At 39.7% G+C, this 19488-nt stretch overlaps 1 protein-coding gene across 7 annotated transcripts in view; it reads right to left on the minus strand.

Moving 5' to 3' along the window:
* Window positions 1-940: 940 nt before the first annotated feature.
* Window positions 941-19488, minus strand: part of PCMTD1 (protein-L-isoaspartate (D-aspartate) O-methyltransferase domain containing 1) — a 49164-nt gene continuing 30616 nt past the window's right edge. For 5 of the 7 annotated variants that reach the window (XM_055545963.1, XM_055545964.1, XM_055545960.1 and 2 more), the window contains 4 exons: window positions 17570-17672; window positions 6614-6785; window positions 4897-5020; window positions 941-3947 (listed from right to left, as the gene is read on the minus strand). In XM_055545963.1, the coding sequence (XP_055401938.1) occupies window positions 3583-3947; window positions 4897-5020; window positions 6614-6667 (543 nt within the window). In that variant the 5' untranslated portion in view covers window positions 6668-6785; window positions 17570-17672 and the 3' untranslated portion in view covers window positions 941-3582. Of the gene's footprint in view, window positions 3948-4896; window positions 5021-6613; window positions 6786-11581; window positions 11772-17569; window positions 17673-19488 lie in introns of all 7 variants that reach the window. The other 2 variants (XM_055545965.1, XM_055545966.1) reach the window with 2 other exon arrangements.

Below are 19488 nucleotides of genomic sequence, written 5' to 3' on the forward strand. Positions count from 1 at the left end.
CTCAAGAGTCTTCTCCAACACCACAGTTCAAAAGCATCAATTCTTTGGTGCTCAGCTTTCTTTATGGTCCAACTCTCACATCTATACATGACTACTGGAAAAACATAGCTTTAACTAGATGAACCTTTGTTGGCAATGTCTCCTTTTAAAATACACTGTCTAGCTTTTATCATAAGCTTTGTCATGGCTTTTCTTCCAAGGAGCAAGCATCTTTTATTTTTTTATGGGAATTTTACCAAAAGGAAACCTGAAACCAAGAAGCACTTGAAAAGATGCAAACCTAATGAGTGACAAAGCCCAACAGCACTTCAGTGTCAGATGTAGGTGAGGATACAGAATACCTAGAACATTTAAACACTGCTGGAAGGGACACAAGTCTGCACAATTCTGCACCATCTGGGAAAGGTGGACATCGCCACGGCCTCTGGGCAGTGGTTTCTGCTCTTGGCTGGGTGCTTGAGGACTCTGGCGCACACAGCCACAGGCATGCTGAGTGGTCTGGGGGACCACCTGTCCGTCAGCAGTAGGATGAACAGGTAACCGAGCTGTGACCTAGCATCGCTACAGACAACAGCGACCAGGCTCAGAGAGACAATGTGCAGTGAAAAGTGAGTGCACAGGAATGCATAGGGTGTACTCCACATTGCTTAGAGATACAAGTGTGTGTAAAACCACGGCAGAAAGCCAGATGCCTGCCCTTACATGTACATTCAATCAGTCCTTAGACTTTGCATGCGCCTTATACATATCCCCCATCTCTACTCAAATAGTTTATAAAAATTAACTTCTAAGAACCCCACAGCCTTCAGACGTGGCAGCAGTCAAAAGGCCGTGAGATGTCCAGACACAAGACACCTCCATGCTGTGATTCAGCATAGATCCGCAGGTACTAAGCGTCTCTAAACTTGAAAAGGGAAAGAGAAAACGCAGACCACTGACAGCGATGCTTAATTATATGCAAGTGTTTATTTAAAATAATTTTCCAAGTTTTCCTGTAATTTAACAGCTTTTGCTTCACTTTTATCCTCTCAAACAGCTACAGCTAGAAACCGATGCTTACATTTTCTGTATTTTAACTACAAATGCTATTTTGATAACATCTTTATTAATACTAGAACCAAGATATATCAACCAACAAGCAGCACAGATTTGAATGACCTTCCTGGTAGTTACAGTGTGGCTGGCAGTTTTTGGACTTTATCAGATGCTGGACACTATTCACGCCATCTCCAACCAGTGGTCTTGGGGAAGTGTTGCTCCCCACTTCAGGCCTACTTCCTCTCTGCAAAATAAATAAAGCTTATCCCGCTGTAAAACCCCATGAATGCACTGCTCATCACCTTCAATTACTTCATCTTTATTTGCAACCTCTCCACTTATAAGGCATAATTATTCACACTCAAATATAACATGATTCATTAAAAAATAAACACCCAAAATATCCTCAATCATTCTAATATATTCCCATTAATAGATAAAGGGCTTTCACGTAAAATTTCATTTTTTATTTCTACTTCTTCAATAGTAAAGTCACAACTGTAAAACAAATGCATTTAAAAACACAAAAGATACATTTCAATGACCAAAAATTGGCAATGATTATGAAAATCTATTATACATTTTACCAAGGCCAACAGAATGAAAGCTGATATGAAAAAGTCAATCTTCAAATAGATCCTTAACAAAAACTTCCCTCATGAATAGTAAAATCATTTAAGAAAAGGTTATCTTTACATACGTGGACACTTGCTTCAAAAACAACAAAGCTGGGGTGGGGGTACAAGATAAAAATATGTGGGCACCAGGAACTCAAGATTCATCTCCTAAAACATGTTTGTTTCAAAATAAAATGATCATTTCTAATATAACTGTATGAAACAACTGTTTTTCCTTGATAGAAATAAGACGGGCACGCACCAGTAACTACAGCTTAGTAGTCCTCTAAGAAACCCTGTGGAGACACTATACCCCCAACCTCCTAGCCCCCAGCTCAGTCGCTGGTATAAAAACCAGCAGCTTCCATGAAATCATCTTTGACGTTACTAAAGGGATCCTGGGATAATTCATGCTCAGAATACTTCAAACACTTGTTTTTACATGTAGAGTTTTCAGAATTGAGGTGTTTTTGGAACCGTCCATGTGTGAACCTCTGCAGAACATCATAGTCCTTCAACTGCACTGTGACTGCATTTCCTCAAGCATGTCTGATCAACAGTTGTAACAGTGATGCTGGTGGCAGTAAGTGACACTCTCAAATTCTTCCTTCTAAAAATGTATATAATCCATCAGAACACTAAATAGTAAATAGGCTACATGTTTACTTTCCTAAGCAAGGAATGACTCTTCAGGCCCTAGTAAGCTAAGAATGGCCTTTACTACCTGTTTTACCACTGACATTCAAATAAGGAATAAAGTATGTGATATTAAGCGAAAAATGAAAGCCACTGTTATTTCACCACAAGAAACAACCACAAAATAAAAACATGGGAAGAAGTTAAATGAGCCCAATGCAGGTCCCAAGATTAAACTACGATTCCAGATTTTCAAAGCAAAAGGCATCTCCACATCATTTCTGTGAACACTCCCGACACCACAGAGGTGAGTTTCAGACCAGGGCAGGCTGTCCTGCCCTACCTGTCCAGCGTAAACCTGCAATCAACCAGAAGTTCCCTCTGCTAAAGTGCACCTGTGGCCAGCCTGCTCGGGCCTGACTCACCCACGAGCCATCGACAGTCACACAGAACTATGCCTCTCCTGAACCAAATACTCTATACAGTGGATGACAAGGAAAACAGTCCTAAATACACCACTACCTTCTAAAACTTCAGAGTAACACAGCCTCATCATGTTTAAATACTGAAAATGTCAAGGGTCCATACAAACTAAGAGCTGTATTAAGCATGTACGTTTTGCTCTGATATTCACTTGATGTGCTCTTAAAATCTTGATGAGAGAAGCAGACGTTTTCCCCATGTCTTTTGGCAACAGATTCAAAAGTGAGAGTAGCGGTGCTGTTGAATTCCATGAAACATGGGTTTTTAAAGCTAAATTATTCAGTATCTGCATTGTTATTGCACTCATACATTGCCCGGAGTAGGTCTACAGCAACTTGGCAGTGGGGACTGCAACGCAAGTAGGGGGTCTGCAAAGTGTCTGCCTTCCTTGCTAGACAGAGTTCCCAGGCAGAACTGTACATGACTGCAGTTCAAATCCAATCACATGCGCTTCATGATTGTGTCTCCCTGAGGGAAGTTAAGTCAAGCCCTCACCACTAACTAGTTCCGTCAGGAACCAAACGGGGATCTGCAGACCCAGTCCTGACTACGGCTGAGTTCCACTCCTGAAGCTGCTCTGAGTTAAAAGAGCAATTTTTCTGATTTTAAAGAAAAATATATTTTATAAAAGGGATTCTTTTTAATCACTGAATACATCATTTTTATTACTAAGACAGAAACAAGTTATACCTTTTTCCACTATAAATTCACTCTGATGAAAGAAAGAATTCTCTTTTAACTCCTAACAAATGCTACATTTTCAAGACGCAAGGAATTATCAGTAGGCATCCTTTCTTTTTGCTCTAAGCTACTTCTCCCTGAAGTATGTCAAGTAGGCTTTTAAAGACTCTGGCAGGGGCAGCTTCATGATCTTCTCCCGCAGCAGGTTTTGGGGTGGCTCCTCCGGCTTCAAGGCTTCGCCCGGCTCCTTCTCCTCCTCCTCTTTGTCTTCCTCCATCTTCTCGTCCTCCTCACTGTCGAGAGGCTGGGGGATGAGTTGGTTGCCCACAAAGACGTAAGTGTTAATCCTCTGCTTGACCCGCTTCCTCTTCCTTTTGGGCGGAGCCCTCTGAGGAATCCCCTTGGCCTGCATCTCATCATTTATGAAATTCCTAAGTGTGCGTCGGATGTAAATGCGAGCCAAGTCCTGCAGGTTCCTGACAGCACAGGGGGCTAAAAACACACAGAAAACATAAAAAGTGAAACATTACATACTGTTCACTTCTGAGTGAACATCAGAAGACAGAGACATGTAAAAACTTTGACTTTCATCAAACAAAGACTCAGGGAAGAGCACTGACTATGTGCAGATCACTCCAGCACCAAGGCCAGCGGACGGGGTGGCAAAGGCATTGTGGGCACAGACAGCCCAGGCACATGCATAAACCCTCTTGGGAAGGACAGGTAACTCACAGCAAGTGGAGCACAGAGAACTGAGTAGTCAGGGGACTGAGGGGCAGGGGCAGGGCTGGCGACAGAAATGGGGGTGTCAGCCCACCATAACCTGCTGTCAGCCCCATGACCTGCTAAGACCAGGGGGGTAGATAGGGGAGGCAAACATGGAGGGGTCGCCGCAGGAGGTGGGGTGGAGAATCACCCAGGAAAGAGCTTCAGAAGTTACAAAGATGCTAAGAAACACCTCCATCTTCTCGGTGGCTCTGCTCCCGACTCCCCTGCACGCCGGGTGCTCTTTCGACACCTGCACTGTCTGCCTCTCCTGCCAACACTGCCTGCTGTTCCAGGGACCCACCACACCTGTCACAGCAGCCCAAGTTCAGAAGAACCCAAGGGTCCCAGAGTGGAAAAGGACTCAGACCTGCTTCAGCCGCTTCTAACACTCCCAAGCCCTAAAACAGCTTCCACACGAGCTTCATTTAAACGTTCTTCTGATAATACAGAAACTTTCAGATAATTCTTAGCCCTAATTATTCAAAAACAGTGTTTTCTGTACTTTTATCCTCCTGGTTCCTAGTCATGAGAAGATCCAGTGGACCAGACAATGCTAGTCCTGACTGCTATTGAACTGTAGTGTGAACAGAAGCTCTCAGGCCACAACTACAGGGAAGGTTCTCTCTAACACACACACACGTCAGCTCTGTTTATCTCCCACAAGGTTACTTACGGAGGCCCACAGAGTCTGGCTTGCCGTTGTCATTCTTACTTGGCTGCACAAGTGGAGCAAATGACACAGCAAGGATGTTTTTACTTTCCCAAGTGTTCTGTCCAGTTCGCATAATTTGTGTTAACTATTTAGAGGGCGAAAAAAAAAAACAGAATGGCTCAATCAGGGAAGTGTGACCACCTTACACTCACAAGTTTAACAGAAAAATAGCAGAGATTGCTCTATAATCACTTGTATTTGAATGCACCCAATTATCTTCATTTAAATATTTACCACAAATGAGTACAGGAGGAATCACAAGTACTGGTTTCACAACATAGTCCATGCACACAAATGGCTCTGCAGGTTATATTAATATGGGGGTCTGATGTCATCAAGGAGTGTTATCCTAACACATACCTGCCACTGGCTCCCAAAACACACATCTCACACAGTTGTGTAGTTAAAGTGTTATATCAGTAAAAACGCATTTTGATTACTGAACCAATGAGTCAACTTCACAATCTTCCAGGGTGGTAATAAAATACAGATTCTAATCCCAACTTCATATTTCATGAATAAATGTAATTAGTCACAAAGGCATTAGAGCTTTCCCACTCAGCAAACACCCATCAGCAGTACATGGCTTGATCAGGACAAATCAGTATTGTCAATTAAAAAAGACAACCCATTATTATATTTTATATTAGCATAATGTATATAAGAAATATTCAATAAAATACCAATGGGAAACCATATTTTAGATCTTTAAAAATATATCTTTAAAGGAAAACAGGAAAAAGATGATTGATCTGGGAGTCTCAACTCTGGAAACATTCAAGTTAATGTTTTTCCAAGAACGTATGTTAATGAATGCTTTATAGTCTCTTTTTGATAACTGACAAACACAGTGTGATGAAGTCCTCCGACCTGCAATTCACATGCTGTGAAAGTAGAGAACTCTCAGAGACGCCAAGATGACCACACTAGGTCCCAGTCATCTGGGACAGTCCAGCTCCCACTTACAAACCACAGGGTGTTGTACACATCTCAGACTTAGGCTGCTGCTGCTGCTGCTAAGTCACTTCAGTCATGTCCGACTCTGTGCAACCCCAGAGATGGCAGCCCACCAGGCTCCTCTGTCCCTGGGATTCTCCAGGCAAGAACACTCGAGTGGATTGCCATTTCCTTCTCCAATGCGTGAAAGTGAAAAGTGAAAGTGAAGTCGCTCAGTCGTGTCCAACTCTTAGCGACCCCATGGACTGCAGCCTACCAGGCTCCTCCATCCATGGGATTTTCCAGGCAAGAGTACTGGAGTGGGTTGCCATTGCCTTCTCCCAAACAAGTCTATGTAGTACTATGTAGTACTAAAAGAAGATCTAAAAATTTACTGGTTTCTGAAATGGAGTTAAGTAGTTCCAACCACTCCTTCAGCTAGAAGAGGCCACCACATTCAACAGCGAGGACACTGGTGGGTCGGGGGGTGTGTGGAGGGGCAGCATGGCCAACACCATGCACGGGCAGAGCTCAGCTTGGCTCTTCTTTCCCTAGGTAAGGGGCCTTTTCCACACCTGCTCTGGTTAAAAGCTGTGAGTCCATTTCAGTGCTTTCCTATGCAGACACCTGTGTGGTGAGCACTTCTTCCTTAACAATCCCAGTGCGCCTTTCACTGGCGCATCAGCCCCCATCCTACACTGAGCGTGTCTCCCGTGCCATGGAGCAGGACGGTGGCCGCTACCTGGTCCTCTATGGGCATGACCAAAATGCCCCCGACTTTCAGCAGAATCTTCATGTAGTTCTCATGGTCCTTCTGGACCCCAGCTCCACAGTAGATTCGATCATACTGGTGACTGTCCGATGCTATTTGCAGGCAATTACCAACCACAAATGCAGGCTCACAGAACTCAAACCTGTATGGAGAAATAAAAAGTATTTTAATTCATTTAAACAAAAGATGAAACCTAAAAAATTAACATAATCCAATTCTTTGAAAGTGAAGTTTTACTAAAATTATAAGGATAAAATATAAAATTTGAATTTGAATTATGTATATTTATGAAATCTAACAGTGATCAAATATATTGTTTTATTATCAATGACACAGTGTACATTTTTCCAAAACATCAACCTATTTTTTCCCCCACACTGAAACCTTACTTAAGGCTCAGAAGGTGAGTATAGTGAAAAGCTATCACAACACTCTTGTGACTGACGAACTGAAACAGTCTCTAACATACATAGTTAAAACCCCAATGCACTAATAAAACATGTACGGTAATTTTAAGAAATTAATTCATGAAAATACCCTCTCAATTTTAAGTTGATTGCAATTACTATGACCACACAGCAAAATCTTCATCTGAGGACAAAATAATTTGCATTAAAAGGCTCAGTATGCAGTGAAAAATGTCTCTGAAATCATTTTTATTTTGTAAAATGTATCCTGCCCTTTGGTAATTAACAGACTTATTACCAGGGATTCTCTGGTGGCTCAGATGGTAAAGAATCCACCTGCAATGGAGGAGACCTGGCTTCCATCCCTGGGTTGGGATGATCCCCTGGAGAGGGCATGGCAACCCACTCCAATATTCCTGCCTGGAGAATCAAATGGACAGAGGAGCCTGGTGGGCTGCAGTCCATGGGGTCGCAAAGAGTCGGACATGACTGAGTGACCAAGCACAGCACAGACTTTTTACACAATATGTTTCCATTAAATTCACTAAATATACAGACACCCCATGGTCACTGATATTTAAAGAAGAGTTTCCCAGAATGATGCCCAGTCCTTAGCTTCCTGTTTCAGGGTGGGGAGTAGGGTGGGAAACAATGCAGACCCTGCCCTCTCTTCTCGACACCCACAGGGGTGGGTGGTCCTAACCCCAGCTCTTTCTACTATGACTGCCCAGTGCCCACACTTTCTGGGTGTCCGCCACCCCCAGCACCACCCTGTGCCCAGCTGCTCAGGACAGGTTCCCGCCTCTCAGAGGCCACATGGGGCCCTTCCTGGCTCTGCCCCCATCCCAGAGGCACTGCTGTAGCCATGGGTGGAATTACAGGCCTCCCGTCATTTAGAGGAAATACTACAAGGTCTGTGCTGTTCCTGTGACTGCATGGCCCCTCCCTCTCTGCTGCTTAAATGCCCAGCATCCCTTCAAGACACAGTTCAAATACGAGCTACACTACACAAGCACTCTTACCCAGCTCTTCAGGAAGATCTCAGTCTTTCTACTTGCATAACACTCATGAAAGTATAAACTTACATATGTAATGGACAGCATTTAATTTCTCTATTATACTCAAGACTATTGGACAACCTAGGATTGTCTAAAATACAGCCAAAACAATCTCTTGGCCTTTAAATAACTAGACATTGTGGATCACATGGTTTAATCATCTCAAAGTTACAGTAAGCATTCTTTGAAAAGAAAAAAGACTAGTATTTTCAATCTAAAAACCCTCATTATAAAAATTCATTTTAAATAACTTAATTTTACAATAATTTAAGCCACTGTTAAAATTTTCTAGATAAACGTGAGCAAGGAATTTAAGTAAAATTATTTTGTATTATTAAACCTCTTTTATCATTTAGTCTGTTAAATCAACTTAAAAATATGCTTATAGTTTAAAAGCTTCCTACAGCTTACAGAACTATTATCTACAAAAACACCATTACAAGTAAACAATTAGAGTTAAAACTGCTTCTGAAATTCGTGTTATTTTTATACACTCTCATCCCAGCAAAATGAACTAGAAAGGACTGAGTGCCTGATTCTAAAATCAAATGTGACTCTGGTCAAGTGGCTTGACACTAGCAATTAGCACAATTCACTGCAAACACTATTTGTGAAGCCCCTGTTGTGTGTAAAGACTGGATATACAGTGGGAGGCACTCATGCCTAATGCAGTGAAAGAGACAACAATCTCACCAATTAAAGATGAACTTATGGAGGCAGGAGGAGAAGGGGACGACACAGGATGAGATGGCTGGATGGCATCACTGACTCGATGGACGTGAGTTTGAGTGAACTCCGGGAGTTGGTGATGGACAGAGAGGCCTGGCATGCTGCAATTCATGGGTCGCAAAGAGTCGGACACAACTGAGCGACTGAACTGAACTGAATGAGGATGATAAATGCTCTAAAGGAACACCACTCCTTAAGTATGGCTGAGGATGCAAGGGAACTGACAGGCCTGGGGAGCCAGAGTAAGGCTCCCCAAGAAATGGTGAATTGGGATCTGAAAGGTGAGACAGGGCAATCAACCCCACTAGCCACCAGCCTTGTGCAGACAGGAGCCCTGTGGCTGCTGGAAAATGAGATGTGGCTGGTGGAAAATGAGATGCACGGAAAGGATGAAAATCATATGAGATCTCAATATCTCAAATATTTAGCATGTAAAATATCTCAAGATCTCATTTAAATATGTGTGTATGTGTGTGTGTATATTTCAACAGCCACGTAAACTGAAAGCACTAAGCAACCACTTTTCTACTTTATCAACTGTGAATAGAACTGTGAATAGAATACTTTCCTGAGCACAATCTTTCCTTTGGGACATTCTCCTGCTTTCCCTGATTATCTCTTTGAACATGTCTTCTGAACTTTAATTATATCTCCATCACCTTTTACAGTCCTCAACAAATATCTATTAAGTGAAAAACCTAAGAAATGTAATTGATTTGTCATCTTTTCCACCTACCAACTTTGAACATGAACTCAAACTTGACAAATATGCTAATCACAAGAATCTCAGGACTAGAGATTTGTCCAGAAACAGTTACAGAAAAAAATGTGTGCCTGTGGCACCCTCTAAATCAACATGATGGTTCTTGCTTTACTAAATTGGAAACTATAAACAGCTGTAGTTTCATGTTACAAAACACATGATTTTTCCCACAATGTACCAAAAAAAGCAAAACTTAAACAGTAAAAAAGCCAAAACAAAACCACCGTGCCTTTAATAAACCAACTGTCACCTAACTTAAAAGTGCTTTTTAGTGGCCTCTCTGAAGATCTTAAATAAGCCACCCTTCTTTATTCTAGGAAACAAAGGCTTTTCCCCTACAAGGCAGATCTGAGCCAAGTATACTATCTTATTCCATTTAGGAAGTGTTACAAACAATCATTACAGAGAAAAGTTAGACCTTTACATTTACAAATGATTTCTACTAATGCAAATGGAACATACACTTCTAACATGTATATGGGGTCTTCGAAAGTGTGAAGACTCTTTCATTTAGTATACCAAATTAATTTCCTTTACACTCAAATTTGACAGTTTAACTGAACTGAGGCAACATTCCAAAAGGAGTAGTAGGACTAGATTATTTCTAGATACAAAATAGTAAAGTTTCAAGGACATAATCAGGGAGAAAGGTGTGATATTTTAAATATAAACACTAAAACACAATGACTTAATAGTTACAAGAAACAGCCTAGCAGAGACAGTGTTTCCTCTGGGGACTGTTTATTACACCCACAGCTGTGGCTTCACCTTCTCCAGTAATAGGCAAGTCCTTCATGATAGTAAAGGAAACAAAACAACTCTCAAACTGCCTATACTTACAAACATTCTTTTTTAATACATACATGGGTTAAAGATGATCCTTCCTAAAAGGACTTGGAGAAGAGTGTTAGCATTTCTGACTAGGTAGAGATGAGGATCTTACTTAGTTTATATTCTGACATTGAAATTACGGCTTGTTTTTATAACAGCATTTCATGTAAATAAATTCATACAAATTCAACTGCTAACAATATTTTTCCAAAAGTCTATAATTAAAATTTTTCAGGCAAACGTTTACGGATATGCTCATATATGTATAAAGAACAACTGACTGATGTGAGGCAAGAATGACAGCTACCAGGTGGTAAGAGTAAATTACAACTGCTATTAATGTTTCCAGAGTAAAGAGGAAAATAAAAGTTTCTTGCTTTTAGCTTTAACTAGATTCTGAAAGCTGCACCTTCTCTAAGTCTCCACAAACCTCTGTAGGCAAAGGACATATTTTATACCATAAACACAAGTCTGTATAATCCAGAAGTCTGCATTAATGAACCAACCAGAGGTTTTCACTATTTGTAGATTTGCACATAACATCTAGGTTTGAAAACAGTAAAAGAGAAAATCTAAATTCCACTTTTCACATCAACTACAAATAAATGGAACCCAAGAAAGGAAAATAAAACAACAAAAATTTTTTAAAAAATGCCAAGAGGCCTACCAAAAGGATATTTTCCATGGTTCTAATTTTAATCCTAAAGTATCGATCTTGTGTTCTCTCCTAGTTTTCATACTTTATTTAGGGCAGCTCATTAAAATTTTTTGTCTGTTAGTAACATGAAAAGTAGCAATCATTTTTATTCTTTGAAGAAATTTTCCAAAACAAAATTTCCCAGGTACAGATGCCTTACACTCCTGAATTCCACCAAGTTATACTTCCTAACCATGTAAATTATCTGTATACACAAAAAGTAGTTCTGAACTGTAATAACTACAAATTCAATCACTTTAGACTTATAATCATTTATTGATTTAAACCTGAAAACCTAATGGCTTTTTAGACTTACGTAGAAAGGGGAGAGTATCTGACATACCCTTACTAAAACAAAACATACAAACAATATTTGTGGGAAAACCGAGAGCACAGGTATCTTGGTTTACGACATGAACGCTTGGCCAAAAGGGCACGGACTCCATCACTTACCTCGGCTGGGGGCTCCTTTACAGGTGCACGCTGGGTTATCTTCATCTCCAGATGCACAGACGTTCCATTCACAGCAGGGACCTTGCCAACGTGCCCACATAATTCTCTGATAAGCTGCTAGGAGATCAGGGTGACCTAGCCTTGCCCTGCAGCTTCCCTCTTAGACGGGTATTCTAGGTCTAGGAGCTGACTGAGAGTAGAAAAAACAACATTCCCCTTCAATACACTGTTGAAATCGGGGCTGAAAATTTGCACACCTAGATTATCACGTGCCACAGGATGCTGTCATCAACATTTTAGACTATCGTTCCAGCGCAATAAAGAATTTCAGGGACACAGGAAAGACTCCTATAGTGTTCTCATACCTCACCCAAAACAACCTGCCAAATGAATCACAGATACTTCTTTTTCTTAAAACTCTTTGTCAACATGTGCATTTTGAACTGTGACAGCTATAACAACTTCATTAAAACAAGACAAACTTCACAGCCTTCCACTAGAAGAAAAGCCAGGAAAAGCATCATCTCTTCTTTTCCAAATACAGTTATACCATTGAAAACTCTTATAACCCAGAATTAAGCTATTGAATTTTACAAAATTTAAAAAACAAAGACTTTACCTTTATAAGAGGTTTCCCTTCCAACTGCACCAAACTCACCTCAGAATAATTTAAACATTATTTAAAGCAAAGTGTTAAGAGTAAACACACAGATTTTTCACTGAACAGAGCTTTAGGAAACGCCATAGGACCAAAACCAATCTCTAAACATTTTACAGGAAGTGTGACCGGTACATGATATGAGAGTGAGCCCTCATATTTCAACAATAATTTTTTATAAAATAACTTGGGCTACAAACTTTTATTTGTCAGTGTTTTATTCTTGGAATAATTTTTTCTTTTCCCAATAATATGTCAGAAGCTATCAAACCTCCCCTCATACCATTTCTAACTGATGTTAAAATACATAACTGATAGCTTAGAGGACTATTTTTAAGCATTTCTCTGTCCCACCATTTGAATGTCTGTCATGTTTAAAAACTGTGTTTAAAACCTATATTTCTCATAAAACTACCATCTGAACATGACCGATATACCCAAATGTTCAACTATCGTAGAAAGAGTTCAAAATAATGTTGACTATGTATCTACAGATAGCAAAACTTCTTCGAGTATGCCACAATTCTCTTCAAGATGAAGTGCGACTGCTCCAGTGATAAAGGTGACAGAACACAGTATCATTTCATTTTCTCCAATCCAATATCAATTACGTGAAAAAGGAGCCTATAATCAAAAATAAAATTAGGATACTACACCCAGCCATACATCCATTAAATCTTCTAAAATGTAAATGACTACACTAACCCTGAATTTAATTTAGAATTTATACCTTGACTACACCTGAAGAAGGCACGGCCTCTCCAGTTCATCTCTGACCCCCAGACATCCACCCCAGAGGCAAGTCTCATTAATGAACAGGGCAGGTGTGCTCTGTGATAAAAAGGTTATCATGCATTTAACCAGGCTAAGAGCACTCCCTAAATTCTAACCTAGAGAAAAACAAATGACGAAAATAAAGGTGCCACTTCAACCTCTGTTATCTGGAGCTAAGCTGCTAGACTGTAATTCATTGGCAATCTTACTGCTGGGAAGAACATTAGAATATATCCGTTTTTATATCATTATAGCTAAATCAGAACTAAACAACAAGACAGGCCTGGCTGAAGTTACGGCCTGTCTGGTCCTGTCCTCCCATCTGGGAAACATGGACACCAACACTGCCTCCAGGACTGTGGGTACAGCTGAGAATGGTGCAGACGACACACATTAGCTGCTGTCATTTTCATCATTTCATTACTGTCTTCAGTACTCACACTGTGACTCATTTACACAACAAACTACAGGAAATAATGGTCCTCCGTGCAAACAGAATGAAAATCTTCAATAAAGCAGACAACGCTGCACTCATGTGGCTTCTGGCAGGACAGCATTTCCAAAACAAGGTACAGTGTCCTTGGAGGGGGGAGGAGACAGGACCTATTGTCTCACAGGAAAACAGCTCACCCCAAAGCATGCCCTCCAAGGACTCAGGTCAGCTGCATGCACATGTACACATATTACACAAACACATACATGTAGTTGTGAATAAACGCTATGCCAATTATCAACTCACAAAGCACTTACAGGGTATAATCCAGGCTCCTTTTATCTGACCTCCTCTTCCAAGTAAACACAGCTGGAGAGACTGTTTCGCTTATGGTACATGCACAAAACTGATTCAGATGATCTGGCCTTCCCCCATGAAAGCCAGATACCCAAGGGACTTTAAACCTGGGACTGGAAGACTTTACAACAGAAATGGGCTAAGTAAGGACGTCCTGGAGAATGCGTGTGAAGAGCAGAACAGGTCAGCACGCTGCGGACAACAGGTTGCACGCAACCTGCACTTGCTCCAATGAAGTGGACGGAACCCCCCACCCAACCTGCTCAGAGCACCTGAGGAAGGCTGTGTACTGCCACAAAGACCACCTAGCCCAAGACACCAGAAATATTTACTATCTGCTCCTTCAAACACTTGCCAGTGTTTTAGAGAACCTGTGAAATCAAGCGTCAGTTCCTAAGGGCAGGTCAGTGAGTCTGGGAACATCGGAGGCAGAGCACAGGCAGAAACCACACTGGAGAACCTGCCTTCTCTCTTGCCTCGGAGCACAGTAAACTCACAGAAGCCTCACAATCTTCGCATTTGCTGATACAGAACTAAGACACAGAAACAAAGTTTACAAGTATTAACACTGTATTAAGGATATTTTTTTCTGAAAGAAGAAATAGTACCTTCAAGACTCAGGAACCAAGGCTCCTTTATAAAGCATACACAAAAACACACACCTGCACTTTTTTTTTAATCTATTATCTTACATTATACATTCTAATGTTGAGTAGTTTATTGACTCTATTCTCACCTACTATATTTGGGAGTTTATTATGATCTCCAATAGATACATATAAGAGAACTTCAAAGATACAGTTTAAATCATAAGTGATATAATACTTTTGAAAAAGGAACTGCTAAGATCCAAACCAAGAGGATAAATAAGACTGGATAAATATTAGGTTTTAGCTTTCTATTGTCTTCCTGTTACACACAATCAAGGTGGCCTGGTCCTAAGTACTAAGGGATACATAAATAGCAATTTTGTTTCCTGAGTTACTTTATATTTTATTAATTAAAACAAGTATTTTGATGATCTGTAAACAACTAAATATAGTAAAACTGCTTAGGAATATAATTTTTAAAGTCACTTTGCATGCCAAGTTTTTCAAATTTAAAAACTGAAAGTAAATAGAAATATTCTCCACAAACACCAAGAAAAATCGCAAAGAAATCATCAAAACATAAAGACAGGAAGAAAACTGCTACATCTTTATCATTTCTATCACCAAAATCAAATGATAAATGACCTCAAAAGGAGTCCATTAAATGACCCATCAGCTTAGACTACTTAACTTCCAACCAAGTCATGACTTTATGCAAAACGAAGCATTTGCCAGTACCTGCTACCTTGGTAAGCAAGATACCTTTATAATCTGAAGTACACAACTACTATTTCAGAAGCTACCTGAAAACCAAAATAGGTAACATTTCCAGGACTGTTTTTTTAAGAATAGTCTGTTAACAGAAGAATCTGTTTTAAAAATAAGTTGTAACATTTCAGAAACAGCCATATTATAAAGCCTGATTATTTTACCTAAAATAATAAGACCATTAAAAATTATGAAGAAACATTTAGATCAGTCATATCACCGTATTTGAGATGATTCACCATTTTAAGAATAACAAACCTGTATAACACAGTCTAACAACAACACTCAAGAAATACAAGTGAAGGACATTTGGTATCTCATGATTACATGAAAACAATTTTAGACAATTTTTTTAAACTTGAGACATATACTTAAATACATATAGCCTTCAAACTTAACTGTGTTCTAGATTATTCAATATTTAAATTACATCGACACAGAAAGCCAGTGCTCTGGGACAACCCAGAGGGATAGGTGGGGAGGAAAGAGAGAGGGGGATTCAGGATTGGGGGGACATATGTATACCTGTGGCCGATTCATGATGATGTATGGCAAAAACCATCAGGATATTATAAAGTAATTACTCTCCAATTGAAATAAATTAATCTAAAGCAAAATAAAGACTTTAAAGAATAACATATTTTACTGTTTGCCAGGACTATGCCCTTGTCAGCAAGACTTGTCTCCATAGATACTGTAGAGGTGCTTCCATGATTCAAAGTTCTTCCTTGAGCTTGTTCTGCCTGATTAATGACCCAAAAGTGAATTATCTGTGCCTTTATGTGTTAATACCTGAAATGTATTATTATCTAATATATTAAGATAAACCTTAACCATATGCTTTTACTAATATTATTTTCATATTTTCTAAGTTTAATTGTATTCAAATGGTCTTATGTGTATAATTTTCAACATCAAAACACTTACAATACAAATTCAATAAATTCCACAAAATTCCACAGTTCTAATAAACAATATGAAAATATCCATGCCCACATTTTAAGCACTTACCATACCACTAATTATACGACAGACAGAAATGATGAAGACACAAAGGGTACTACAACTGAATCTCAATTTCTTACAAAACAACTTGGACTAAAATCCATTTTATTTCTGCCAAACAGTATGTTTTTCTTGGAAATGGAAACAGAATATGAACCAACATGGTAAGCACTTGAAAAATGATTCAAAAATGTGAATTAAAGGTTAACTATTTATTAAGACAGAATAAGATAAAAGGACAGTGTTCAGCAAACTGGTGCAGAAGATTCCAGTGACCTGCTCAAACTCAATGGACTGATTACAGAACAAACCCAAACCCCAGCATGTGCACTCTCCCGGCTCGCTTGTCTCAGGTCTGGACACCCCTCCCACACACCCCAGCCCTCCCTCTGTACTGAGGACTGAAGCTGCAGTACAGGCTTCTGTTCCTCAGCCCACCAAGTGCCACTGCCAGGGTGTGGGAGGCAGAGGAGGGAAGCGAATGGGGGAGACATCCCAAGAGATGCCTGAACTCAGAAGAAAACCTTCAGCTCAGACCCCTGCCCACTCGTAAATCTCTCACCTCTATGGCCACGGTCATGGCCAGATCAGAGCCGAATGAGGGAGGCTCACACCCAACAAGCTGGGTTGGAACTCTGGACTGGAACTCTGGACCAAAGCTCTGTCATGTAAAGGGACTAAGTTCTAAGCTCAATTTTCATCCTTTGTTCGCCTTTCTCTGAAAATAGGACTAGCTGAGAGAAAAATGCCATCTAAATTTTTCAGCTTCACAGTACTATCCACATTACTATCACTGCTTGCTGAATTTAGGGACATGACACACCAAATAGACTTCCCTGCAAGGACCAATGCCTGTGCAGTATTTTTCCTAAGGGAAAGTAGTTCAGAACAACGGTTTTAGAAACAGATTTCTCAAAACACAGCCCTCACAGGATACAGTGATATATTTCTATGATAATTTCATTTAGCTATATTATTAAGTAACTTTATGTTTTTAAGAAAAAGTCCTCCATATGCTAAGAGGTATCACTCATATTAAATTACTATCCCCAAAGGTATAAATACAGTTGCCAAAGATTCTAAGGCCAGGAACATCTTTAATTTCTATCTTCAGAAAAGGTACCTGTGTGACGTTTAACGAATGGAACAATACCCTACTAATAAATTGACAATAGCATATAATTAAAACATAAAAGTTATTTACTTGTAATCTACTATATGTTTACAGAATAAGAATTAGAACATAGTTTTCTAACTTACTTTTCTCTTGCATTTTATAGCGTGCTGATTTTTGCTGCACTCAATCAAGCCAGGATCAATGAACTAACAGTAGTAAGGAACACACGTCACTCTATCTACTTATCAAGTGCTTTCAAAGCAAAACCATAGATATGAATACTTACTTATCAAAGCTATCACTATTTTTGATGAAGCTCTCCAGTTTTTCCTTGGCATATTCCACCACATCTGAATGAAGTTCAATCCCATGATTTATTCCAAAAGGACCTGCAATTGTAGCAGCAGCATTTATAAACATTAAGAATGCCTTTACAGAGCTCTTTTAATTTGTTTATTTATCTATCATAGGAGCATTTAAAGAGAACTCAAAATGTATCTGCTAGCCACAGATTTATAAAGCTATATGGAAATATATTTACATTGCTTTAAAAAAGTCAGTCATAAAGAGTTCTCTCAGGAGTGTAGTTTATCTGTCAGGACAATATTGCCAAAGAAATAATCCCATTTCTATATGAAGTTTAAGTCATTTGCCATTGTTTTCCATTTCGCCATCATAATTTACCATTATTTATCACTTGTTAAAAAGCTTTGTTAACTCTCAAATGTCTGAATCCATGGGCTGACACAGGTGTGCACCCATTGCCCAGTGAGTACTAAATTCCTCCAGGGCTGAGACCACACCCTCTGTCCCTGGAGCTCCCAGGGTCCAGGGGAGTGTGGCCACTGGGCAAAGCTGGTAGACGCTCCTGTTCCAGTGCACTTCTGACTTCTTACTTGGTATTTCTTCCTGCACACAGCCAAGGATGGGTGACCATCCAGGAATGAGGAGCAGGGGACAGTCCCGGGATGGCTCCTTCCCCAACCCTGGTCCTGGCCAAGAACATGACCACTTGGATTCCTATTTCCTAGGGCGACTGTGCTTCCTGCCTGCCCTGCGACCCCGACAGTGACACACTACCTCACCTAGTCACCTCGCTCCTCCCAGACTTCTGACACTGAGCCAATCGGGTTTTTCACTCCACGTTTCTTTTTCCAAATTTTAGTTATATTTTTATCTGACTTTGCAACTGGTCTCCCAGATAAAAGTGTGTGTGGGGGTGGGTGGGGGTGGTTGGTACATGGGTGTTATTTTTTGGTTATCTGGTACATATCTTTGGAACTACCTGAATGTGCCCCTACTGAATGCCATTAAAAACACAACATATATGGGAGTGCTACGGACCTCGAAGAACTTTAAAATAACCAAAAAATCACATTTACATTCAAATGAACGTTTTTGAATGTAGAGGAAGGGTATGAAAATACCAGCTTGTAATCTAGGAATTACCGAATTGACAAAAATTAAACCAAATGTTCAGAAACCATCTTCAAGTCGAAAGCAGATAAACCTACTATATTTCTATTGATTTGCTTTAAAAAAAAAAAAAAACTGATGCTACTTGAAAAATGTATTTAGATGAAAAGATTAAGTAAAAAGGTACTTGATCCATCATACCACGTAAGAGCATTAAATTCCTTTGCTGCTTTTATACTTTTATTAAGTTATTCTGATCAATGTAATCTTTTCACTTCTCGGTTTTTGTTTCATCAAACCATTAGCCTTTATCTGCAAATTAGAGCATCCATTCAATATTATTTAAGATCTTATAATTCCTTATTATTAACAAAGACAAACAGACAAAAATTTGAATTTTTTTTTCAAAAAATAAATGAAAATGGCAAAAAAAATTAAACAGAGAAGTACATACAGTGACGTCACTTGTTAATTTAGCATTCAATCTTGAGTAGTGTGAAAACCTGGACTTCCTTAAGGAAACAAAAAAGGCTAAGAAACCCTGAATAAAGTTTTGTTTTGTTGTTGTTCGGTCACTCAGTTGTGTCCGACTCTTTGCAACCCATGGACTACAGCACACCAGGCTTCCATGTCCTTCACCATCTCTCAGAGTTTGCTCAAATTCATGTCCATTGAGTCAATGATGAATGATGATGATGAACAAAGTTCTCCTCATTTAAAAACCTCAAATTACACTACAATTACTTAACATTATAAACATAGTAAGGAAAATATTGCTCTAGGAAATCT

This window comes from Bubalus kerabau, chromosome 14 (assembly GCF_029407905.1).
Source record: "Bubalus kerabau isolate K-KA32 ecotype Philippines breed swamp buffalo chromosome 14, PCC_UOA_SB_1v2, whole genome shotgun sequence".
In the NCBI taxonomy this organism is placed as follows: Eukaryota; Metazoa; Chordata; class Mammalia; order Artiodactyla; family Bovidae; genus Bubalus; species Bubalus kerabau.